Below are 26,314 nucleotides of genomic sequence, written 5' to 3' on the forward strand. Positions count from 1 at the left end.
AAAATCGTTCTTTCCGTGTTTCTTACAGGTATCCGACTCGCAATCGCACGAATTAATTAGTATATTCTCGCGCAATCGTAAAATACGTGTGGGTAAAATTTCGTGTGTGAATTTAAACACGCGCGGTAATCGACGCCATATATTGAAATGCCATCCATTTCGAGAATCGCTAACCGTTTCGTCTTGAATCGCTTAAACGAATCGACGTTGATTGACAAAACACTTGATTTCTAATCCAACCGCATTGACTCCACTGCTGAACTTTATATGTGCTGCATATTAATAATAGTAATATTATAAATACGATGCGATATTAATAATATATTGTTAGTAATAATGCTAAAATTAGTATCGTTCGCTCGTAGCGGCGTGTATTATTTTTAGATATTTATCAACGATTCTCGATCGATCGATGAAAAATATTAATTTTGATGTGTAAAAGGATTTACTTAACGATCACTGAACTGTATCTTCGCGGTATCTTTATGGTGTGATCGACAGAAAGAGCGAAGAGAGAGGGAGAGCTGCTAACAATAAGTGTACCGTTACTGCAAAGTTTGGCGTAGTTCTGCCTACGCCGAAAGTTACCTAGACGAAGACGAAAGAGGAAGAGCGAGAGAGACGAGCGGAAAGAGAGAGAGAGAGAGAGAGAGAGAGAGAGAGAGAGCGAGTTAGACGAGAACGTTAAAAGAGAAGGAGAAAAAGCAAGATAGAATCGCGGGAGAACGATGCGGACGGGGAGGGAGATTAAATTAAACAGCGCGAAAGAGACCCGAAGGCGAATATATAGGTATACTGCGAACGCGAACGCGAACCGGTGCCAGCGGTCTTAAAAATTTCGCTCGCGATTTCGGATATCGCGCGGTCTCGAAAACGAGGAGAAACCGAGAGGCGCGCGCGGCGAGAAGATGCGCGAGATCGCTCGGCACTTTCTAATTTTGAACCCTCCGCATCACGCGTCGGTTTACGATGGGATCAAGCCGGCCACCGTGCCCCTCTGTTTATAAACTCCTTCGGCCGGGGATACGTGCGGCGCTGGAATTTGTCAAATTACCGGAGAGAGTAACACCGAGTTCGCGAGCGGCCGAGAGGGAAGATACACGGGGATACGTTAATTAAAGTAAAACACCGTAAATGAATTGGGTGCCATACCTTTCTAAGATTATTGTTTTCTACTTTAAATTTCGCACGCGTACGAATTGGTGCAGATAATTTTTTTAATGACTCCACGAAAGTTCAAATAGAGCGAAATGATTGTCTCCATTTGTCTTCGATAAGATCTCGATTTGGGATTTGATTCTTGAAATATTTAACGCTGGATGGAAAGGCAGTTATAAATAACCAATTTTTCGCCTATCTCAGAGTATTCTTCAGCAGTTTTGAATTTCATATTTTGTAAGTGCATTCCGTCGCAGAAGTTAAACGCGCGACGTTGCAGAATGGCTAATAATAGGAGGGTTGGCTTGTCGGCCAACAACGCCGGTCTTGCAGTCCCGACCGAGTCCTATAGAAGCGTAACTTCCGTTAATATCGCGACGGACTTGGTGCTCCTGGTGCACGACTTGGTGCCCGCACATCCGCGTATGAGAATATTAAGACGGCACGCATTCCATTGCGACGGTTTCCGCGATTTCGTAAGAGAGATCCGAGGGATCTCTCGAAAGCGTAGCGCGTACGAAATACGTATAGATACTAAATGTAGTAACGGAGCTCCGAAAATACGATGCTCCAAATTATGACGCTATTATCCAAGAGAAAGTTGTTATTTAACACTTCGCAAAACGTTTTATAAATTATAAATATTCTTAAAAAACAAATTTTTAAAAAACTTGATGTTTGTAATGAATTAAAATATATTTAAATTTTCATGTATATAATTTACTCTTTCAATTTGTTACCTAGTTTTTTAAAGTAACACCACTTTGACGCCCTGAAATTTAAGGCTTTTTCGGGAATTTTTTTTTAGAAGAAATGCGGTGTTTATAAAAATCCATTTACACTAATTTATACATATATTAAAGTAGAAATTGTATTTTTTTTAGTTGATATATTAAAAAATAGCGGCTTAACAGCTGATGGACGGGAGAAAAGCGGTAGCTCATTGTAGACTTGACCTAGAACAATGAAACAAAAAAAATTAGTTTTTTTTAGTTCAAAAACATTCTACTAGCTTTTGGACTAAAAAAACTAATTTTTTTTGTTTCATTGTTCTAGGTCAAGTCTACGATGAGTTATCGTGTCCACCGCTTTTCTCCTGTCCATCAGCTGTCAAGCCGCTATTTTTTAATATATCAACTCAAAAAATACATTAATATATGTAAAATAAATGAGTGTAAATGGATTTTTATAAACACTTTGCATTTAAAAAAGATTCCCTTAAATTTCAAAGCGATCAAAGTGGTATTACCCCTTAATGCAAGTTTAGATAATATGAATTTAATTAACAGGTGCAATGGAAAAATGTGCTAATATTTACGTTGCACAAAAGTTACTGCTCTTTTACTGAATAATATATCTTCTAATTCTTTCGATGTCTAACGATATGTATCATCGCCTGAAGAATTAATCGCATCAAAATCGCATTTCGTCGAACATTAATTATTATCGGATCGGCAAGAAGTTGCCTAACAGGCACGTTACATATCCGCTTGACCGTGATCTTGCGCGGCCGCGACCACTTGCGCGGGCTTTATTTTGCATAACCATAAACCGGCGCTACTTCATCGAGTGGCAGATGGTTTGCCACGCGCGTACCTGAAGAGCTTTTCTTGCACATCGATACGGTGAAAGTCAAGTGCGCGCGGGTCGTGGAGATCACATTCACATGCTCACATCATATATCGAATAGAAAACGGATTATATTGAGAATATATTTTAAATATCGCCGTGTCAATCAATCGCGCTGTTACCAGCGATTACAACTAATTAGGAAAATCTTACAAAAGACAATTAACAGAATATTCAAATATAATTGTTTCTATTTCTGGGAATTTGTTCGGCCTCACACATAAAAATTCGGTCTTTATAAAGTTGACCTTGATATGTTAATGTATAATTTTTATTTTTCACGAGAATATGGGTGTGCCTTGGTATTTTTGTGTTTCAATTCACGAGGAAAATGCCGTTTTATCGAAATAAACGTCGTCTTTTATTACATCGATTAAAACGTTAATCTATTTTATTACGTCTCTTAAACGTTAATTTGACACGCACCTTCTTACATTTTTTCGCTTCACAGTAGCACGTCCCGAAGAATTTTTATTATGTCTCGCACTTTCTAGCTCGAAATTACATATAGAAACCGGTTGCTCATAAGTGTTATTTATCGATCCTACATTTCGCGTTCCCGTTGCCCAGTTTCATCTCTGTATTAATCCACAGTCACCCATAACTTTATACATCCTTTTTGCGAGTAAGAGAAAGGGAAAAGACGTTGAGTGAGCGAGTGAGAAAGAGAGAGAGAGAAAGCTTATTTTCTTATTATTCTAATATATTTCTTATAAAGGTATTAAGATAATACGACATATAAGGAAAGTTAACAGGATTATCGCATTAACATTTTTCAGAGATGTCTTCGATTTGCACTTGCTTAGTGTCGCTCAAGTATAATATATTAAAAAGATGTTTAAAATTAAATTTTTAATTAATCTTAATCTCCTTGATGATCCAAAACTAAAACGATCGAAATTCTTTCCAGGTGTCCACGGTGTGATCGCACGAGGAACCACGATGGCGGAGGTGGCAACGAAGAAGTCGATCAATGTAGTAAGTAGCAAGAAGAACGAGGTGTGCGGTGTTCAATCTAACAACGGTTTGATTGATTTGGATGATCTAACCGCGAGTAACACCCAACTAATTTCGTTGTGCGACGATGACGATCTCGTACTCACAAACAATACGCGTAACGAGCTCGAGAACGACGACAAGAGTCTGCAGGAGTTGATAGAGAGTGAGCTGGCGTTGAGGATCTGCTCGAGCACGAATGACGACGAAGAGGGCGTCGAAGAGGCCGAGAACGTCGTCGCTCAACCGGAGACAATCAAGAGGATCGTCCTGGACTGCCGGCAGGACCCCGTCGACATTAACGCGGAGTTCATAGCGGCCGAGAGCGAGCATTATTCTCAGATCGAGGAAGCGTACGGCCATCGGAACGGTCACGTGTCCCCGCATCACGCGGACATCGAGGTCGCACCGGAGCCGGTGCGCTTCCACGACCAGGAAGAGGTTCAGTCGACGTTCGTCGAGCAACCGGAAGCCGGCGACAAGCCGATAATCATTCAGAAAACGAGCGAAGGCGATCAGGAGTCGAGCCGCGACGAAGCTGTCGACGTTAGCGACAACAGCGAAGGTTGTCAGGCTATTGTCAAGGAAGTCGTGCCACCCACGGACGATCCAGGACACGCCGGCAATGTCACAAACGACTTCGTAGACGGGTCGAGCTCTCAGGTTTTTCCGATTCCTGCGAGTTGTCCCGTAGATAAGTACCAACGGAAGGAAGAATTGGTGCAGACGCTGGACGACACGGATCCCCTTTGCGTCGAACAGGAAAGGAAGGGCGCGGACGTCGGTATTTCGGACACGTGGACCGAGCAGGCGCCGCTTTCAGACGGCCAGCAGCAGGCCGGTCGGTTCTCCGACAACTTCGACGAGGCGCTTTATTCGCAGGATCGGAACCACGAGAAGCAGAAGTCCCTTTCGACAAGTGAACAGTCTTCCACGAACGAACATATCGATACGCTTAATGATTCCCATGGAGACAATCGTGTCGAGGAGGAAGAGGAGATTCCGGCGTCGCTGATCCGTCAAGAGAAATCGTCTCTCTCCGAAACGATCGAAGAAGCCGACGCGAAACTGGAGGATTCTCGTTTCTCCGACGACATCAGCCAGTCCGAGATGGAGATGGCCAGTACGCAGGAGTTCCTCGACACAGAACGCCGCGTACTGAACGAGGAGGTCGATCAGGAGGCACCGCAGATTGTAGTATCGCAGGCAACGTCCGGATCGATCCTGGAAAACGAATCGCCGGAGTGTCCCGTCGCGGAAGACGCGCAGAATCCGGTGGACGAGTCCTCGAGCGAGTTCTCGGCGTCCGATTCGACTTTCATCGAAAAAACCGAGGTCGTGGTGTCTGAGACGAGCGTGACGATCTTCTCGGAGACGAGGCAGCTCGCCGCCGAGCAGGTCGGGAATCTCGACTCGTGGACCACGGTCGAGGAGGCCACGAAATCGGCGGACGCCGAGGAGCGGGACGCGCCGGCCGTGGCGGAACGCGACGCGACGAGGGACGATAATGAGGGCAAGCAAGACGATTGCCTCGCACCCTCGTCGCCCCGCGCGCCCCTGGCCACACCGGACGAGACGGAGACGAGCGACGTTTCTAACGCCTGCGACGTAAGTGTGCTTTTTTTTTTCGTGAATTAACTCGACGCCCGCTCGAGCGACGAAGGAGGGAAGGCTCGAAGGGATTCAATCGAAAACGCCGATCTGCATAAATCGAAACTTCGCACTCGCGACTATTTTCACAGTAAAATCAATTAATATGTCACTACCGTAAACTCTGTGACGATGACGTGTGCCTCGTGTAATATTTCTCATGAATACGAAGCGTTGAGAAAATTCACAGCCTCGAATGAGGGCGCGAGCACTTTCCTTCGAGCCATCGCATTCGCTCGTACAGGTAGGCGTAACAATTGTTCTTACGATTTATCGAGATAATTAATAGCCTGTGATTTGCTCCATTTTACGTCAATGTCGTAAGTGAGATCGTTCTTTCACTTCTTAAAAATTAATCGTTTCTTGTGTGATATTGCTTATCATTGTAATTGTCGATCAGATCCCGCATCGTATAATTCCGAACGTCGTAACGTTCTTGACTTTACACACAATTCAGATTATATAATTTATGTGCCTCGATATCGATAGGGTTGCTTCGCGCTTGTGACGTAAAGCTGCAAACGTTCGGCGCGGAGAACGCGTCTCGGTGTTACTCATATTCCGCACGTTGCGCAAGAGAAATACAAGCGCCATAACTTAACAGCGCGCGCGTTCAGGTTGTTGCTTGCGTCGGATAATTCGCTGCGCGCGCATTGTGGATCCGATCCTCCTAGCAATTTCTGAAAGACTAATTGCGCCATCGCTCTACGTAACTCCTACGCATGTTTTTACACGTTAGGGGGCGATTAATCTCGTTTATTCTTTTATTTTTCGACAGTCCCGGGGGCCCTCCAGGTAAGGGATTCCTCGCGAATGCCCGCGGCGTAAACTCCGCGTATAATCCGCGATATCGATGCGCTAAGTTTAGTAAATTTATGTTTCTCTTACTATTTATAGCAGCGCGAGTCGCCGAAGGAATAACATTTATCGATTTATTCGATTAACTGTCCAACCCTCGCCACATATTTAATAATCAGGATCAAATATGTCCGAGTAAGTGTTAAATTGATTCCCCTCTCTTTCTTACGATTCTCCATCTATTTTCGCGTATAGTACTTCCACGCAATTGCAACCTCGACGTTGCCTTTCGCAACAACTCGTTACTCGCAGAACGCGAACGTGTATTATCTGCCTTTATCTCCTCGATACCCTCGAAGTTACACCCTTCTATGATCAGCGGCGCGTGACGATCGCTCACGCCACAAATCTCATGCAAATGCACGACTTGCAGTCACAACGGAAGCCGGCTTATCGCCACGAATTTCATATAGCGACCCGCGAAAAGGTCGCTTATAACGCGACGGTTCTTCATTCGCGTACTCGACCGAATTGAAAGACGAAGAAAGGGAGGGAGGGTAGTTAATTCTCCAAAATCTCGAGACGCGTTTAATCCTTAATTGGCAACAATCTCTTAAACTCTGTATTTGGAGCAGTCTGCTGTGCTTGATAATTATATCTTAAGCGATTTACTTCCTTGCGGTTTCTACCTTCATTATCTGTAAATACGGTGTAGTTTTAAGGAGAGATAATGGTCGTTTTTCGTGATTAATTTCGTGTGTAGCAGCATGATAAACGGTGGAAGGGATTTAAAAAAAACGGGACAATAAGCGATCATGTATCTGCGATATAAACAATTATTTTAACTCATCGACTCGTGCTTGGAAAATTAGTTCTTAAAACTATATTATTTATGATATTAAAAAAATTAATCAAGCGCAAGACCTATCAAGGCCACTTGCCCAGACGGATGTCGCTGATTAAGGGCTGACCAAGATCGAGGTCACGTCAAAGTCGATCGTACGCTGCGCGCAACTTCTTAACGGCGCGTCCACAATCCTCCTCGGCCGCTTCCCCCTGGAACATTCCTCGCCTCGGTACGGTTCTGCTCGCCGAGCAGCCAAGAGAGTCCAAGAGTTCTCTCACCTGGCCAACCGGCTCCACGTGCCCGGTGGAAACGGCCAATCGTTGGCGGCGGGAAACCGCGCGCTGCGTGCCACGCTTTGGAGAGCATCGAGTTTCCTGAACCCGTTACGTAGACGCACGCTCTCCTCGGCACCTCAGACATCTCCGAGGCACCACGCAGCGCGGTTGCGTCCGTTCACGTCCCGAGGAGCGATCTCGAGGATGATCATCGATCAGGTACGACCTGGACAACGATCGGCCTGACCTATCTGCTGCCGCGGGGTCGCGACAAAAGTTTTGTGGAGGAGGATAAACTCTCGAGTGTGAGCGGGGGAGGTGCGCGCACCAGACGACACGGTTGTTGAACAAGAACATTCGCCTTTTTCCTTCAGTCTCTCCTCGTATTCTTCTTATTTCTCTCTCTCCCTCTCCCTCTCTCTCTCTCTCTTTATTTCTTTCTCTTTCTCTCTACCTTGCTCCCACTCTCGCTTCGATTACCGGCCATCTCGTTCGCGCTTGAAGCCCAGCACTGGCCGCTCGTTCTTTCTCCTTCCGTTCTTCTCGTCGGCTTTCGTCGACCCCGTTGCCAAGGTGGACGCACGTTCGTCATTCTGCGTGGCCGGTGTCGGTGCTAGAGGCTGCTCTACGGACCAGCGTCGGATAAGTCCGAGGAAGAAGGTCCGGATTGTGTGGTTCGGGGTGATAATAAGTTGTGAACTGGTGATGATGTGATCTCGGGATTGCATTCACGAGAAAGTTCTCGGCGAGTACGGGTTGGAGAACGTCGGAAGCGACTGTCTTCCGGTTTCTCGAGACGAGAGAAAGAGAGAGACGAATAATCTGTGGTAGCGTATACTTGAAACTTCACTTTTGTGCTTCGAATAGAGAGTGTGTAAGTATGGGAGTACCGTAAACTGTGCTGGTGGTTACAGGGAAATTGTTACGAGCTCCAATTGTTCGGAAGGACCTTGAGAGAGGATTGGGAAGTGTGCCAGGATTATTTCTCAAGTGGCGATTTGCAGAGCATGTTTCTCCCAAAGTAGCTTTAAGTTTCTTCATTGTTAAATATTTAAAAGCAAGAAAACCTTACCGAGAGAAAAGTTTCCGTCGACTTATCGTACCTATCCTTCAGTTCTTCGTTACAACAAAAGTTTATCGTAGACATTTGTTAAAAGGACCCATCAAATTGAAATATTTCTTAACTTATATGGAGCATTTTACATAAAAATTATTCATCATATCCTGATTTTACATATCTCTCATCTAATTACCGTTTACATTCGTTAATTTCGGACAGTCACGCAATCGCGTCGTGCCGATTTCTCGACGCCGGATAATTAATAGTCAAACGTCGCGGCCGAGATTGTGTCGGTGCGCATTATGTCGCGCTTTGCGCCACGCTCGCATAGCTCATATTCCGTTCCGGAATATTGCTTTTCGCGCGCGCGGCTTATCGGAAATCTTCCTTGTCGGACGGCCATACCTGTCGAGCAATTACGCCATCGCGTATAAATCGTTGGAGCCATGAAAACTCGACGCTCTTATCAGTCGTCTCTGATACCCGCGTCCGAGCGTTTTCTTTTCGCGTTTCGAATGTACCGAGGCCAAATCGCTGTGTGCTCGAGACGAAGCAGACGAAAGAAGGCACATTTTTAATCTGTAATCCCAATTTTTTTAAATCTATAATCCTCCATCTTTTTTCCTCTGTTGGCATTCTCGTCTCGCATAATTCTCTTAATAACTATTCCGTTACCTTATGTCGCGTTATCGTTAAACGCGAGGCTTGGATTATTACCAGCCGGACAGTTATGAGTCGGACCGAGAATCACGTAGGCGAACGACGTTTTAATTGCGCCGTACGCGATATCGGACTAGTTTCGTTCGCAGGTGAAGCTGCGCGATTAAACAAATATTCCGTCTGAAATCTTGCCTTTCTAACGTGTGGATGATCACGTTAGCCACGCTCACGTATACTTACGTTCTCGGATGACGAGAACGAATGGGATCGTCGGAAATGAAACGGGAATAAAGTGCGCGATGTGTGTCGGAAATGGATTTTGGAGCGACAATTTGTTTTGTTAACACAAAAGAAATTCAATTTCAATTTTTATTTTACTGTAAAATTGTCGGAAAGCTCTATCGACTATGCTGTTAGCGTAAAAAATCATTTATATAGTCATTTAATTTATTATTACTTCTGCAGCGCTTTTTGACTAGCGTCAATCTAGCTTTCATTTTCCACACGTTTAGCCCATAATAGTTTAATAATCGATGTTTTATCCGCGTCGAACAGGAAATAGACTTCGCAGAAATTCTTTTGCCTGTGAAAAGACGATGAAGATTTATCTCCCATATAACCAAGAACGTCGGCGAAACGTCAAAAGGCGAAGATAACGTAATGAGCGCACTAACGTCACTCTTTTCATTGCCGTGCACTTTTACATTCGGGAATATTGCGTTACCGCGCCGTGAAATCGATATTATTGCTTGCAAATCGTGTTCGTTAGGCGAACGTAAACTTCCGCGTCGCGGGACCGCAGGGACCCGCGGTTTCACCATACCTCGGCGTGCGCAATAAATACCATTTGAATCCAAGCGGCAACAATGGCGCACGCTAAATCTAGTTTCTCCGAGTCTACTCTTTTTCCGAGGACCGCGTGCCCACCCACGCCAGTTGGCGAAAGAGACATTCAATCATGAAGAAATCACCCACTTTAATCGTTCGAGAGAGATTTTTTTTTCGACGCCGCGGTGTCTCGTCGAAAAAAAAATTATTCCAAACGGTCCAGATGTAACACACGTTGTATCTCTTTTCTTTTTTTCGTCGCAGAGCGAAAGCCGCGAGGAAACGGTGACCACCAGTTCCACCGTGACCTCCTCGAAGGGCGGGACCAAAACGAAGAAGAAGAAGATCGAGGGCGTCGCTGGTAACGATGCCACCTCGCCGAACCTCACGCCGCGCACAAAGAAAACCAAGAAGAGCAAGAAGAGCGATCTCGAGAAGGAGAACATCTCCGTGGTGAGTTATAAATCGTTTTGATAGACGCGCACGTGTGTGCGCGGGATGTCCCGCAGCTATCCTTTCACCGGTACGTGTTCTCTAATCGTCGTGGCGTGGCGGTCTCGCCCGAATGAAAATTTGATAGGATATCAAATTGAAAAGTTATGTTTAGTTAAACGTCACGCGATATCAATCGAAAAAGATCTTCTACGAACTACCTATCGTTGAAGGTGCCGTCAGTTGTTATCGATTTAATTGTTGGTATTTTCGATTTAACAGATTGGTAAAAGGATCGATGAATGAACAAAATCGACGATTGTTCTGGGACATGCTGTGTCACGCGACTATACTCGTATCTATTAATTTACTCGCATCTACTAATTTGCTACGTTCTGTACTGATTATCGACAAGACGATATACATGTCACAACGCGATTTTTTACCGAGTAAATCGCCGCTATACCTATTCTTGGGGGACATAATTGAGGGCGGTTCTACGACATGTGTTGCGAGCGCGGATACGAAATCACTGCGCGCACGGTACCGTTATCGTGTTAATTATCACTTTGCCCGGTAAAACTCGCCGCCGGCGCGATCGCGCGCCGGTGAAAACCGGAAGCTCGCGCTTTTAGTGTCTCATCTGCATGTGCCGGCCCGCCGGCTTTTCCGGATTTCGTCGGCACAGATAGAAGCGAGTTTTCTACCGCCTGACGCTCTTCTCGGAATCGGAGATCTGATACGCGATCGCGACCGATATCGGAGAGCGCTATTAAGTGGAGCGCGGGCGATATCGATCGTGATCGCGACGTTTCCTTTTTGCGGGGCCTCGCGTCCTCTGCACGCAATTACAGCCAAGCTACAGTGGAGATTTTACTTCCGTTCCGAAAATCATCCTTTATGATGTTAACGTTGGTAAGAAAAAAAAATGATTAGACGATATCATTCTATTAAATAATATATATTTAACATTCTGATTGGCTAAACGAAGAAAAGAAAATGTTGAGTATATGCTAGTATTGTACCGTTATCATATTTGTTTATTTAAGGTATTACATTTTGTATTATGTGCTATACAGATTATGTTTAAATTTCTATTTTCTTTATGAATTAATGTGCTTTCGTATGTGTGTGTAATATCGTCTAATTATGCGTGGCCATCTGTGCGGACGAAGTGTAGCAAATTACATATATTCATATAAAAAACAAAGCTTAATACGTCTATAAATGTAAGATAAAGTACGTATAGATGTCGATCGATCAAAAAATTTGCGAACGAAAGAGATTTAGATGTTAAAGTGTCTAATCGTGTTTCTGAAAATCGAATGTGGAGATTGCGTTTTGTTAGCGAAACGCGGACTCGACGCGGAGCGTGTAATACTTATTCCTGCCTTTGATTATCGTACGCGACTAACGGCTCGGCGCAGATTAGCGTAGACGCAGCTTATTAATCTCTCATGCAGTTGCATGCTCAGTGTGTTTCGTGTTTCTTTTGTTTTTCCATCAGAACTGTAGCTTACGAGACGCAAGCATGCATACGGGCACTCGGCGATCGCATTCGGAGATGATCGATTTTTCCGACGAGGACGATTTATCGAACGTCAATGTTAAGTCACTGGTAAGTTGCGCTGAAGCGTACGTATTTGAGAATTAACCGCAAATTACACACCCAATAATTACAGCCAGAATAATAATCTAATCCTCTCGACTCTCACGAGTCTTCAATCTAATTTTATTAATGATATTATACGCGCCTTGAAAATTAAATCTCCAGTATGAAATAGCTCACGCTCATATTATCAGAGAATTAACATGGTATTCATTGTAAGGAGCACTTTTGACATTTAAGACAGATCTCGCGGAACGCCCCATATTCTCAGGCACTCCTTTTTTTTCCTCTCGTTTACCCTCACTTCTCTCGCGAGCACAGCTGTTTTTCCAGCGACGAGCTGTTTCGCGCGCGTTGCATTTATGCGAGATGCAAGTACCATTTTCCAGCTTCGTTACTCAGCCGGCGAGATGAATAGACGCGTGAATAGAAATTTATCCTGACCTCCGGCCACTCACCTCGTGATCTACTAGATGCGAGAGAGAACGGCTAGAGCGCGCGGCTCTAAATAATTAGCGGCGGGCGCAGCAGGGCGTACAATCTCTCCATTAAGCAATTAAGAGTTATCTACGCTGTTTGATTAAGCCCGCCGACGAAATTACGTTGTTACTTTCGGGAATTGCATGTGTAATTTTACCGTCACACGAGCGTGATCTCCCAGCGAACGTTAAAATTTACCCGAGCAAGCGTAATGACGGGGCATATTCATCTCGAATCCAAAGTGAAGAATCCATATTTTCCCGATTGAAGCAAATCCGTGCGAATTACGCGTGTTACGCGATCGATGTTAACGTAGGTACATATAATTAAATGAGATAAATATCCTGCGAAAATTATGCTTCTAGTAATTATTTTGCGATTGCGTAAGACTGCGTAAAAACATTCCGAACATATATAATACGCATACGTTGCTGCATGCATTATACCGCCTGCATTGCATTTTTGTTCTTTTTCTTTTTGCGCATGCAGACACAGAACTATGTCTCGGAGACAAGTCGTAGCGATCAGGAGAAGTTGTGCAGGGAGCGGATTGCGACCGGCGTGTCCATCAAGCAATTAGTAAGTATAATAACCATGCAGCCGGCTCGATCGCGTTTGCAGTGAAACAAGACACGTGAGGAAGATAGCGGGCATGCCGGATAGTCTGTCGTCAATTACTCCATCGTGCAGGTCTTTCCTCCTCGTAGAATCGGGAAGGCCAATTTTCTCGATCTCGATGAGATACCGATTTAATTAATAACATACGCTTTCGCCGCACATATCTGCTTCGTTAATAGCTGATACATTTGTCAGATATATATTTTGTCACTAACAGTGTCGCAGCTTTGGCGACATCTCGAACATGAGCGACGGCGATCAGGCGACCTTTGGGAAAGCGAGCCACGCGAGGGAAACCGAGGAGGTTTGTATATTGTACTAATTTTGTCCGCATCGCGAATGTCTCGTGTTTGTTCTTGTCCTAGTCGATGTAATTGAAAGTGATGTTACAACAGCAAATTTTGACTAAAATTTTTATTTTTTACTCAAATTAGTAGACTTTTTTTATACGACAAGAGATAGTCTTGAAGATATATTTTTAAAAACAATGAAATTCTTAAAAAAAAAATACAAGATTTTTTATGACAGTTATCTGAAATAGCAGAAGCCCGCATGTTTTTCTTGATAAATGTGTTATTAATTTTTATTTGCACATTTTAGTAATTAGTACTTTTTAGTCATAGTAATAAGATAAGAAATGTTCAGGTATCTAGACAAAATTTGCAAGCATGCGAATGCTTATTAACGATGTTGCAAATTAATTTCCGGCGTGTATGACAGGAATGAAAAATGCATTGTGTAATCTTTGTCGTTGCATGAGCCACTTTCGACATTTGCTTTATAATGTGGCGTCAGTATATTACATAAATTCCAAGCAAATAAACATCCCGATAGTACCTATACTAATTGCATCTGGAGCGCGAGTTCTGTGACACAAATTTCTAATAATAGCATAATTATATTCTTGTAGAAAGTATTTTTATCCTTTTACGCGAGATAGTAAAATTATGAAGATAATAATAAAATTTATTTTCAAAAGATCATCTTTATTATTATAATTAATGTTAAATCAAATAATGTTCCAAAATTCCGTCGCAATTGAAGATAAATAAAATAAAATATTGTGTGTAAAATTTGAAAAATTTTGTGCAGCATATGAAGTATTTTTATTGGCGGTTTTTCAAGAACCTCTATAACGTCGATTATCGAAATTTTGATTGATAAGACGGCTCCGTTATCGCTTGCGATCAATATTTCGCAGAGCTCGCGTCTCTCGAAACTACTCACCGCTAATTTGTATTCTCGTTGACGCTCTCTCGCCCCGATCGTAGAAGGCGAGGTCGATGGGTGATCTGAGAGTATGCGAGCAGGGTTACTCGCGGTTCAGCAGAGACGCACCCGTCTTCGCCAGGGTGTCGGTCAAGGCCCTCGTAAGTACCTCTAGTAAACGGCACGGACAACATTGAAGTCAGTCGAGCGAATGGAATAACGTTAGATAAAGCGTGCGCGCGCGGGCGCCTCGGTCTAATGAAACCAGGATTTTATCAAAGTTCGCGATCGGCAATTTCTACTCGGGAGTAACGATCTATAGAGCCTCTCGCGGTGGGCGTGTAATTGTTCTATCCTACGGTACCTGGAGGCGGCCGATTACGCATTTATATATACCGCGCTTGCATTAATTGCGAATGTAAGCGAAGCGAACGCAACGTTGCGTTCGATCAGCACGTATATAGTACGCTTGTAACGCGCGTTCGCGTTGCCAGACGTCTCCTCATGAAAATGACAGTTGTTTTGGAAAAATTTAATGGTAAATACGCGGAAGGAATATTTGTAAAAATATTCGGACAACACTCTCCGGAGTGTATGCTCGTGGTCAAGTACACCGCTACGCACACTGAAAACTCGCCACACGCATGCCGGAGTAGTTACCGTCACGCCGCGAATGCCGTCTCTCCATTTATGGAAGGGCCGACTTGATAATAACAGACTACTTATTTGCCCTACTTCAGCCGATTACGGGGAAACGCAGGGTCCGGATGTCGATTACGAGTTTTTTTTTTACCCTGCATTATCGGTCACGCGGTTATCGGGATTTCGACGTGCGACTTCGCCTCCCGCTGAGAACACCGTCTGGGATGTAGCGCATTCCATCGGAATTTCGTGTGCTCTTTCGCGGTTTTTTTCCTCACGAGTGCGAATACGGAAAGAAAAGCGGAGGGAAAAGCGGGTCGGGCTTCTTCGCGAGTCGCTAATTAACGAAGATCACGACGCTCGCTGAACGTTTTATTTTGAAAATGCAAAATCGAGACAAGTTAACTACGATCGCTTCTGAGGCGAAATAAATAGAAGATAATAATAAGCGTTTATAAATAAATATTAATAAACGAGACATTTACATTTTTAAGTGAAATAAATATTCAAGAATTGAAGTAACAGTATTTAAAATGCGATACTTTACATTTTAATGAGTTTCGGTCTTACCAGAAAATTGCATAACTGATGATGTTTAATTTAAAAGTCTTTTTATTCCAATAATTAAGAAAAAGCGTAAAGTACAATAACTTGACTGTTAATATCACACGCCGAAAATGTAGAAATATCGTATCTGCGACAATTGATACTGCTGAGCGACTAAGTGATCGCGATCGTTTGCCGAGGAATGTATCCTGATGCATCGATATGACGGTACCGAAAGCAAAGTCAATTCGAGATAAAGAGTGAATTCATGACTCGAAATGATCGCCCGTGTGACTCAACGGATAATTCCGCGCTACTTCCAATGTTGTTCTTTGTCCGTTCGTTTTATTCCCCTTTCCCTTGGTCGTTCGACGCAGCAATTGGCAGAGCTTCGCTCGGCGATTAAAACGCCTGGCGCGTATACCAAGCGAGCCAAAAGTAGCGTACTTTCTTGCTTGTCACACTAAAAAAAAATTCCTTTTTTTTAACGGATTCTTCACAAGAAGCTGTAAATAATTCAACGCGGGAAACAGGCTGCGAATGCGGTATTCAATCGCATTAGAGAGAGAGATCGATTAGCAATGCGGTGCTTCGTGCAGCTTCGCGTAGATGTCTTCAGTATTGCGGCGCAATATTAAAGACGGCAACCGGTCGACGGTTCTTCGTGGAAAATCGTCTTCTCCCGCACATACGCCTCGAGAACATAATGCATACGTTTTATCGAGTGTGCTGCGTAGAGTGCTGGCTTAGAAAAAGGAAACAAATTGATACTCTCGAAAGTAAATATTAGCCTGAAGCACCGTCGTCTCCACCTCCGGGAACGTGCGCTCGTCCTCTCTCAACCGCGGAACTCTTTCGATGCGCGGATTGCAACTTTGAAACTTCCGGCCGCGTCGTTCGACGACGTCGTAACTGCGGAGTGTCGCGAGCTCGCTAACTGCTGTGTCCTGAGATACGGTAATCGGCTTACCGTGTCTCACTCTCCACTCGTATGTCTTTTCGTTTTTTTTTTTTTTTTTACACTAAACCGTACTAACCCGCGGCCCATTTCTTCTCATTGTTGCGCGACGTTACACCTCTTCCCGGCATGCGAAATCCTAAATTGACAATCACTGAAACCAACCCCGGGGGAACAGAGGGCTTCCTACTGTAGTTTGGCAAGTTTAACGAAGCAGGGTAAGGACAAGGATCTGGCATGCGAGAGGCCGAAGTTCGAGGTAAGACTCCGACGAGGAAGAGAGAGAGATAAAAAACCTTAGCATGACAAGGTCGGTTCGTACAGAGGTGTGATTCGAATTTTTCCCTCTTTTTTTTTGTTTTTAATTGTGTTTGCTGCTCTCAGGAGAAGATAGAAATATGTGCTTCGCTTGCTTAGCTTGCGATTGATTTTGCTCGTTTTCAAACCTTTGTACGATCTCTCCTCGGAAAATAAATGCCTCGTGCAAATTAGAAATTGAAATATGGAAATACAGTGGAATTGTACAATAAAATATTGCCTTCTTTCGATTAAAAAATTATTTTTCTAAGAGAAATTATTTTTCAAAAGAATTATAGTTACGAATTGAAGTCGTAGTTATAAATATCTCAATCATATATGCGAACAATCTGTATTTAATAATTTTGCACGTACAATTTCCATTTGTGCACGATGGTGATTTGTCTGCTTACTTTTTTCCCTATTTCTGCTTGCATTTTATTTCGATAATAAAGGGTTACCGAAGAATACAATTTTCTTGCTCCGTTCAATAATGCTAGAAAAAAAATGTGGTGCCTGCGGAACTTTCGCATATACTTCTCCTTTTTTTTCTTCCCTCTCAACTTCTTGACGTTTAGTGCTTATTATCTGACATCACTGTCGCTTGTATTTCCAGAAATCGAGCTTTAACAAGTTCGACGCTCTTACCAAGAAGACAGTGCTTCATGTGCGCTCGGTCGACGCGGGGAAAGTCCAGCAGCAGCTGAATGCCGTAAGTCTCCATTATTTATTTTATATTTAACGTAAAGAATTTGTCGCTACCATTTATTATTTGATGATCGCAATTTGTAGTCATTACTTACAAATAGCTTGTAGTTAAATAAATGTAGAGCAATTTGCATGTGATTAGCCTTTGACTTTAATAAAATTACTCCATACCCGATAACAAAATTTTACAAATTTTTCCTTCAATTAAACTGACGTTTTAAATTATTATTTCGCAAACGATAAATTCCGTGCACTCCAATACACGCGCGTTTAACCGAATCGAATCCCAGGGTCCTCTCGCTTCTTCGCAGGCATCAGGGAGAGTGAAAGTTGCGAAGGTGCTAATTAATTGGCGCACTGGTGCATTGCAGGTGGGTCAGAATGCCGATGCGAATACGAACTGTCGCAGCTGCGGCAAGGTCGTGTTCCAAATGGAGCAGACAAAGGCCGAGGGTCTGGTCTGGCACAAGAATTGCTTCCGGTGCGTGCAGTGCAGCAAGCAGCTCAATGTAGACAATTATGAGAGCCACGAGAGCACGCTCTACTGTAAGCCACACTTCAAGGAGCTCTTCCAACCGAAACCGGTCGAGGAGTCCGACCAGCCCGGTAAGATGATTACCGTCCCGCGCAATGCACCGCGCGTATATACGCGTACCGGCGCGCACACTGCGCGCCGCAGCCGCTAATCTGCTTAAACGGATCGTCTTTACGCATTACTCGTTAAATCTTAACGCGGACGCTTAAACGGCCGACCGTCGATTCCATCGTCTCGCCGCTAATCTCCTCGGCTGTGGCAAACTTTGTTGCGGACAAAGCGAGCCCCGACCCTCGCGATCGGAGCGCATTAAAGGAACGTAAAAACATATAGATACGCTTTAACAGAAATGGACAGAAAAACTGGAGGAGATAAAGTTCGCTTTCACGGCGTCATCGGCGTCATAAGTTCCTTTCGCGTCGCGATCAACGCCGCGCTTGATTCATTCCAGCGGTGCTCGTCGCAGATTATAATTATACGTATTCGTGTGCCCCCCTTCTCCCCCCGCTTTTTTATTTTAAGAGCGCGATATATACATGTCAGAGGACGAATGTGTACGACTATAGACAATTAGAAGTAAGATTCTGTCATTGATGTAGAGATAATGGTATAAGAAATATGGCTCGGTTCTCTGTGTAATGAAGACAATAGTATATGGAATCCAGGTATAACACTGTAATGCTGCCTTAATGTGCCGACATAACTTAGAGGGGTCCCGAGTGCCGTCGGTGGGTCGTCTAAGAGAGACCCAGTTTGTTAAGCCCCTTAGCACAGGGGCTAGAATTACAGACTGTTCTCTTCTCTTCGGTCCCCTTCCCTCCTCCTTCTCCTCGCCCCTGTATAATTACACGCAAGCGTCCGCGCGCGGAGAGAATGAGAGGTATCGTTAATGCGACAAAGAGTTGTCTTGTGAACTCCGCAGTGCGACCTCGAAAGCCGGAGCTGATCATACGGGAGAACGAGCCGAAAGAGTTGCCGCCCGATGTGGTCAGAGGTAACGACAAACAGCAACAGCGACATTCGACGTGTGTGAGTGGCGTGAAAACGTGCGATCTGACGATTGCTCCTAACGCTCGGTGTGTCCGTTTTGACGAGTGGCTTCTTAACCGCTGACTGGCTGCCGAATCGAAAATTTATCTGTGCATCAAATCGCGCAACGTACGCGTCCCGCATATCGGCGTGCCGATTAATAAAACGGGACGTGAATCATCATCGACGCCGGGCGTTTCATTAGTCGGCATGTGCAATATTTCTCGAGGACGCCTGCGAGGCGACGTGAATCACTGATGTATTCCATAGAATTACGAATGTAACTTGTAGATAATTCCACTCCCGATATTAAAATTAATTTCTTGTCTGCATGAAAAAGTGACCAATACCATTCAATTATGTGATAATACCCTTAACGCATTCCATGCATTAATTTCACGTGCAAAATCCTCTTTAATATATATTGTACGTGTGCCAATGCATATGTGTCTTTTAATCATTTTACTTGACCAGAGTCTTTAAAAAATTTATCGCTAAACACATTATAGAATTGTATACACAGTAGTCTCCAATATTACTGGCGAATTGAAATGAAGAAGTAGGTACTTCAAAATCAAAGATCAAAATTTTCTATTTGTGAGAGACGTTATACGATTGTATATCGCAAGAAAGCTATATTAGTTATACACGATATATCAATAACTATCGAGAGCAAAGCGAACAATTGGATGGTATCTCGTCGCAGTGGCATGCGACGCGACGTCCATGGGAAAAATGAAAGAAGTTTGTAAGAGCCGTAACGTGATCGATGTTTGAAATCGAACGCTGTAGCTCGTGTTTGACCTGGGTATACGTTATCACGTCGGTACGATCGATTCAACTCTCTCTCGATATGAAATTCTTTTAGCTCTCCTCATCACTTTCGAAGCTTTTCAGAATTTTCGTGTCGTGTGTGCAACCTTACTTTTTCCGCGAATCGTCCGTTCTCGAGTGGTCTAACAAGTTTACCGTCCGAGAGAAAGGGAGAGGGTGTTGAAATGTTTGAACAGCGACGAGTATCGCTGAAAGAGAGGAGTAAGAAGATCTCCATCTGAATTTCAGCTTCCGACAAACCCGATCTGGGACTCGAGGAACTCTCAAGCCTAAACGTCAAGTCGCGCTTCCAAGTCTTCGAGAAAGCCAGCACGGAGAACGCCAATGAGCTCGAACGATCGCCGTCACAGATCGCCGTCAAGAGATCGCCCAGCATCCTCAGCAAATTAGCCAAGTGAGTAATCAGTGATATATTTCTTGGATTATATTTTTTTACGGTATAAATCATTACGGTAAAAGAAATCTGTGCATTTATATTATGATATAAAATTTATAAGATTTTCTCGACTATATTTCTACATACGTAGATATTAGATGGTAAAATCAAGTCACGTTTTCTTACGATAGTATACGGTTCTCTCCGTGAGCGACGATAATTCTAAAACATATGATATACCGTGACACAGATTTGCTTCTGCAGAAGATATGCAATAATGAACCTGTAATTTCGTCGGACCAGCGTTTCTCAGTAACGACAAAGCAATTATCGTTGCGTTTATTTACATGAAGGATTAAAATAATAATTCAGACATAGTAAAAATTTATGAGAAAAGAACATTAAAAATAATAACTGATATAGTTGCAATATTTGAAAAATCGTTCTTTGTCACTTGTGTTGATATAATATCTTATTATAGATATAACTATATTATAATTGATTTTCTGTAATTAGTATCTATCGAAAAACATAAAAAAATTTCGAAATTCGTATCATGATTACGTTCGGATTTTTATTCATGGCGATTATTAATAATTTTTTTAATCGACGTTGTTTGCGGGTTTAACATATAGCCGGTACGAGTGTGATTTTCGCGGTATTCAATAGTCAGCAGTTTCCTTCTCGTAACTTGCAACTCGAGAAAACATAGAGTAAATATGTTACAACAAGCGTAATGGCGTGACCGCTAGACTGTCTGTGATGCGGAGTGTCCGTAACTACTGTGCACGTTTTCTCATCCAGATTTCAAGCGAAAGGCATGGACATTGGCGTGGCGGACGAATCGCTCAATGGTATACCCTATGAGGAGTCCAGCGAAAGTGAGGAAGCGGAGACGGAGGAAACCGAGGGTAAGGTCAATAAGAAGATACAGTCAATATTAAAAGAGAAGGCACGCAATAAAAACCTACAGATTTATTAGACTTGTTGAATATAAATTTTTCAAATTAAATTCGAATTTAAATTTGAATTTTGCAATGTTTCATTAATAAAAATTTTTATCAATTTAACGTACCGCTCCACGATATGTTGAATTGTATTGTAATTATGTTTATTTTTTCGGCATTTTTTAGAAGTGGAAACCGAAATCGTGAAATCAAAACGCACCACGCGCGAACGACCGATCAGTTTTTCGAAGATGGACGACATCAAGAATCGTTGGGAGACCACCAGCCAACAGGGAAGGCGCGAGGTTCAGCGCGAGGCTAGGAAGGAAGAAATCGCAGGAATCCGGTCACGATTATTCTTGGTAATTTGTTTATTGTGAAATTGTAGAGAAAAATATTATATGCCATCTTATGTCATTACCTTATAATAATAAGATTGCAAGCTTCGTTGTGTTGTTACTTTTTTGGTAGATTATTGGCATAAGAGAACAAGTTATGCGGCTCCGTTATAACGGTTTTGATATTAACGCAGCCGCTTGTCTTTTTTTTTTATTATCATTACGCATGTAAGATCATAAAAGTGTAAACTGTCAGAGAACAGCTGCACATGTTTCTTTTGCAACGTACATTGGTCAGTTTTTTCCTCGGAGAAACTTGTGTGCTCCTCGAATGCGATAATTTTTCCTTTACATCGCGCGCTCCGCCGACATACGGCCATTTAATTTCTCTCTTTCTCTCCGGTTTACAGGGTAAACAGGGTAAAATGAAGGAGATGTATCAACAGGCGGTAGCCGGAAGCGACCGCGTTACGAAGATAAACGCGGCGGAGGAGATACAGCACTCGACTGCCCACGCTCGCTCCCTCAAAGAGAGATTCGAACGGGGCGAGCCAATCGCGACATCGGACGACGAAACCGACAGTAAACCGAAACCGGAGAAAGCCGACGAGGAGGTGATCGCAGCAGGTACGAAATGGACTTTCAGCAATTAAGTGACTTGCGAATTGCGCGAAGACTGGAGAATTGCGAAAAGACGTAAACGCGCCGAGATGATAATTCGAAATGCTCGATCGAATTATGATTTACCGCGCTACGATTGCGAGTATAGGACTGGAGAGGAATTACGTGACGATCATGAAAATATGTACGTAATGAAAGTCCAGTCGTAGTGAAAAGTGTAACAAGTGTATTCGTCGTTTGTATCGTTTCGCGCTTTGAAGTTATATACAGTAGTTGTTCATAGTAGTCAACGAATTAAGGCAATAATTTTATATGACAGATTAACAATTCCTAAAGACCTGAGATATTAATATCTATACACCTGTCTTACGCGACTGTCTTTGCGAAAATCTCGAAAGAAAGCAACCTAGTATTCCTTAGAATATACGAGATTGTTTCGCGCAAAAACTCTCTACAGAATAGAAGACTGTGTTAAGAGGTCATATTATTATTCAGCGGCTTTGTACGAGAAATTATATTTTGTTCTGAACAGAAATAGACCGTTATGAGTCGTCGAATCGCGCAGGGTGAAAGTATCACCTGTGCTAATTGACAGTTTAAAGTTACGAGTGATTTATGATAAGCTATACTTATGATAATCTATGTTGGTCACGCAGGTATCAGCAGGAAGTCGCGGTCGCTCTTTTTGGAATTAGACGCGTCTGCAGCGAAAACGGCACGTCCAGTGACGCCAGTCCATCCAAAAACGCCAACCGAAACCTCACGACGTGCGCGAGACGTAAGTTCACTCTCTTTCATCTATTATATACATATTATGTTCGATTATGTCATGATTATGTCATGCTCACTTCATTGGCATTTATCTTGGAAATTGAGACATGAATTTGTCAAAATTACGACACTAAAACTTCTATTTTTTATATATAGTTTATTATACATTTATGACTTAGAAAATTAATTTCAAAATTATTGAAATTATCTTTCTTACCAGATAAATTTGTTTAAAAATTTGTTTAAATATCGTTTATGTAACATAATGTAACTTCTACTCAAGACCTTGGGAAATATCTTTAAAATATGAATGTTACATTGTATTATTTATTACGTGATAGTATAATATTCAAAAGAATATAGTCGGTATCAAAGAAAATATCTCATTTGAGGCAAATGTCTCTCGTTTTTGAACGAGAGGTTCCTCGCAAAACGCACATGCAATGCCAATAACGCGTCCAATAACGATAATTTCCGAAACGTTTGCGAGAAAGGCGTTCATGGCCCGTCAAGTCTCAGACGACGTGGTGCGCAGCTCAGACACGACCGAGGAGGTCCACGTAGAAACGTCGGAAATTTCGAATAAGTTCAAATTCTTCGAGACCTATAAGGAACCGGAGAAACAGCGGAAGCAATTTCGCATTACGCCGCCTCGCGACGGTCAAGTCAAGGTTCGAACCCTCGACTTTGTTGACTCACGTTGTTCTCTCTAACAATTTTGTGCGAGTTAACTAATTAAATGATCAAACAATGTGATCGTGATTGACCACATTGTTTGATGGAGAATGCGACTTTGCTTAAGAATGTTTGCAGTCTGTGGAATTTAAAGAAGTGGAAAACAGGAAATATTTAAACAGGAATAATTAAATGCCCCGATTAAAAAATATGATTTTCTTTTTATCTTTTAAATTATATAGTTTGTTTAATAATAATAATAATTATTAGACTAAAAAATAGACATATACAAAATCGTTATAGTATATTGCTGAAGATAATGATTTGGCGGCTTTCATCTATCCGTGAAAGTACTATTATCTTTCGTACAATTCTATATTGTATCCTGAATACAACATTTATCAATATAATATTATTATTGATTTATTCTTATGAACTTTTGGATTATCGATAAAGAAACGATATAAAGATGATATCTTAAAACACGTTTTACATTATTATTGGAGATATAAGTGATAAAATCGCGTCGTAGCATGAGATATTAGTTTGTTGAGAAACAGCGTGATTTCATTTTCAATTAAGATAGGAGAAATGTTTGCACTCATGCGTGTTTTCCCATTTCAAATTGCATCACGTCCTTAATCACCTGCATTTTTATGTACGTGTTATTTTTTTGTTTGATACTAACGTAGTTTTGTATTACTCTCCCCGATAACATTTATTGCTTAACACAATCGCTTAAAATTTTGTCTCACGAGATATTATCTCCAAACATATTAACTCCAAAGTTTGGACAAAGAAAATTAAGATTATTGAAATTTAGATTGTGGATATATTTTAGGTATGTTTACATAATTAAAATTAAATTTTTTTTTTTTAATCATGAGAGAGTCCAAATCGTCTAAAATCAAACAATAGCTGCGTTCTCCTCAACTCTCCTGGCAATTTGGCTCATATTTTATCGCAGATAAATCAAATCATCTGAAGGATAGAAAAAAGTAATAAAATCTCTGAAACTGTATTTTTTATAAATAACATTCTCGTTATTTTTCATGAGAAGAGATATCTCGCTCAGAATACAATTTTAATTTCTGATATCATAAGTACATATATTTTGGGGATGAAATATTCGTAGTTCGGGGAAACGTTTGTTATCTCGCAAAAACAGCAACCCCCTCACGCCTTCTTTCATTCTTCGATACATCCCCGGCGTGCGAGTTTATCGATAATTATCAGAGTCCGATAACGAGTCCGCCACTATCGTTCGCGGGCGCGGCTTATAAAAGCCGGGCCTCGCGCATCTCTTGGGGGACCGACCGACGGCGGCGAAGCTCCGCGCGCGGAACGCACGACGACGGCGCGAGTCGATTCCAACAGACCGGGCTGTCCTTGAACCCCCTCCCGAAGTGGTCAGCGCAGCAGCAGCCATACTTTTACCGTTAGTATTCCTACATCCTTCCATTCGTGAAGAGCAAGCGGGCAAATACAAGCGGACCGGGCACCGGCACGGCGGCGGGCCCGGGAACCTTAACCGAGAGGGAAGGCGCGCGCGACGCGCGACGGGGCCCCTCGGCAGTAACTCACACACACACTCCGAGGGGAGGAGGGCACACACACCGCCGGTCCCCTATCCTCTTGTGAACGGCATAGCAACCGGCTGTCGCGCCGTCCGTACGTAACTTCTCACGAACCGGAGAGAAGAAGGAGAGCCTCCCTCGAGAAGTGCGCCGAAGTGGCGGACCGGGCTCCGCGCGGTTTGAACGACGACGCTCAGTCTCGTTCCGCTCGCCGAAGGGGCTTTAATAATCGAGGAAAGGTAATTATTCGCGGCTCGACCAACGCTTCGATTACGTCCCGTAATCGCGATCGGAAATACTCTTTGTGCTCTTAACACCTATATATAGTTATTAACCAAGGTTTTGTCTCAGCGGTATACATTCCGAAAACCGACGACGCGTAAAGCAAGCTAATGGGTCGTTAATGCCTGGATAATGAGCGCTCCGATTTATAGTTAATGATCTGCGAGCAATTTGCATATCCTTCCTCGAGACACTGTGAAGTCGGTATACTTATAATATCTCGGAATTTCGGTCAATTGAAGATTTTTATTAGTGTTTGTATGTGATACATTTATTTATAAGCTCGACGCCGCACCGCGCCGGGGGGACTTTCTGGCAATTAGTTGGAAAGCAATCGACGCGGCGGTCAATCATCCTCCGCGATTGCAATCAAATTTTTCGGGATACCGTTCGGTAATCGAGGTTTCTTCGAGGAGAAATATTGTGTTCTACTTTTCATAAAAATTATACACTTCGTATATATGAAAGTTTCATTTACTGCGCGATCGGATTGTTCGAAATATCGCATTTGATATTTAATATCCGAGCTTTCCTAATAAAAAAATTGTGTTTTCTTCTCAATTTTAATTCGTCGTCGCCACGTCAATTAAAAATATTATTGAATTTAATTAATAATTTGTCTATCAATTAATTACGTTAATTATTTAATTGCATTTGCACTTGATTTATACACATTAATATAGATCGCAGGTTGTATTTTTCAGAATACCATTTGTCAGTACACGAGATCGTGTATAATCGTAGATTGTTCTATATTGAACGATACATCCTGATGCGCTCGCAGATGCAGTGAAAATTGCATGAGACTTTCATATGAAAGTTTCAATTACCTCAGTCAGACATATTTAGAGCGAACGATTAATATGTGCAACCGCAATGTGTTTTCATCGAATTGTTAATTGCTCGTAATTATTGCTCCCTCCCCCCCC

The 26,314-nt window shown here is 42.8% G+C and overlaps 1 protein-coding gene across 11 annotated transcripts in view; it reads left to right on the top strand.

The window, feature by feature from the left end:
• LOC105460017 (LIM domain and actin-binding protein 1) overlaps nucleotides 1-26,314 on the top strand; it is a 64,561-nt gene that overhangs the window by 28,163 nt on the left and 10,084 nt on the right. For 2 of the 11 annotated variants that reach the window (XM_011706456.1, XM_011706454.1), the window contains exons 2-17: nucleotides 3,698-3,765; nucleotides 10,166-10,354; nucleotides 11,841-11,951; nucleotides 12,912-13,001; nucleotides 13,258-13,344; nucleotides 14,312-14,410; nucleotides 16,574-16,654; nucleotides 17,309-17,404; nucleotides 17,772-18,006; nucleotides 18,858-18,929; nucleotides 20,027-20,192; nucleotides 20,979-21,085; nucleotides 21,308-21,483; nucleotides 21,870-22,086; nucleotides 22,737-22,858; nucleotides 23,346-23,522. In XM_011706456.1, coding sequence (XP_011704758.1) covers nucleotides 3,730-3,765; nucleotides 10,166-10,354; nucleotides 11,841-11,951; nucleotides 12,912-13,001; nucleotides 13,258-13,344; nucleotides 14,312-14,410; nucleotides 16,574-16,654; nucleotides 17,309-17,404; nucleotides 17,772-18,006; nucleotides 18,858-18,929; nucleotides 20,027-20,192; nucleotides 20,979-21,085; nucleotides 21,308-21,483; nucleotides 21,870-22,086; nucleotides 22,737-22,858; nucleotides 23,346-23,522 — 2,061 coding nt within the window. In that variant the 5' untranslated portion in view covers nucleotides 3,698-3,729. The other 9 variants (XM_011706446.1, XM_011706450.1, XM_011706455.1 and 6 more) reach the window with 8 other exon arrangements.

Source organism: Wasmannia auropunctata, unplaced genomic scaffold (assembly GCF_000956235.1).
Source record: "Wasmannia auropunctata unplaced genomic scaffold, wasmannia.A_1.0 LD333475.1, whole genome shotgun sequence".
NCBI classification, from domain to species: domain Eukaryota; kingdom Metazoa; phylum Arthropoda; class Insecta; order Hymenoptera; family Formicidae; genus Wasmannia; species Wasmannia auropunctata.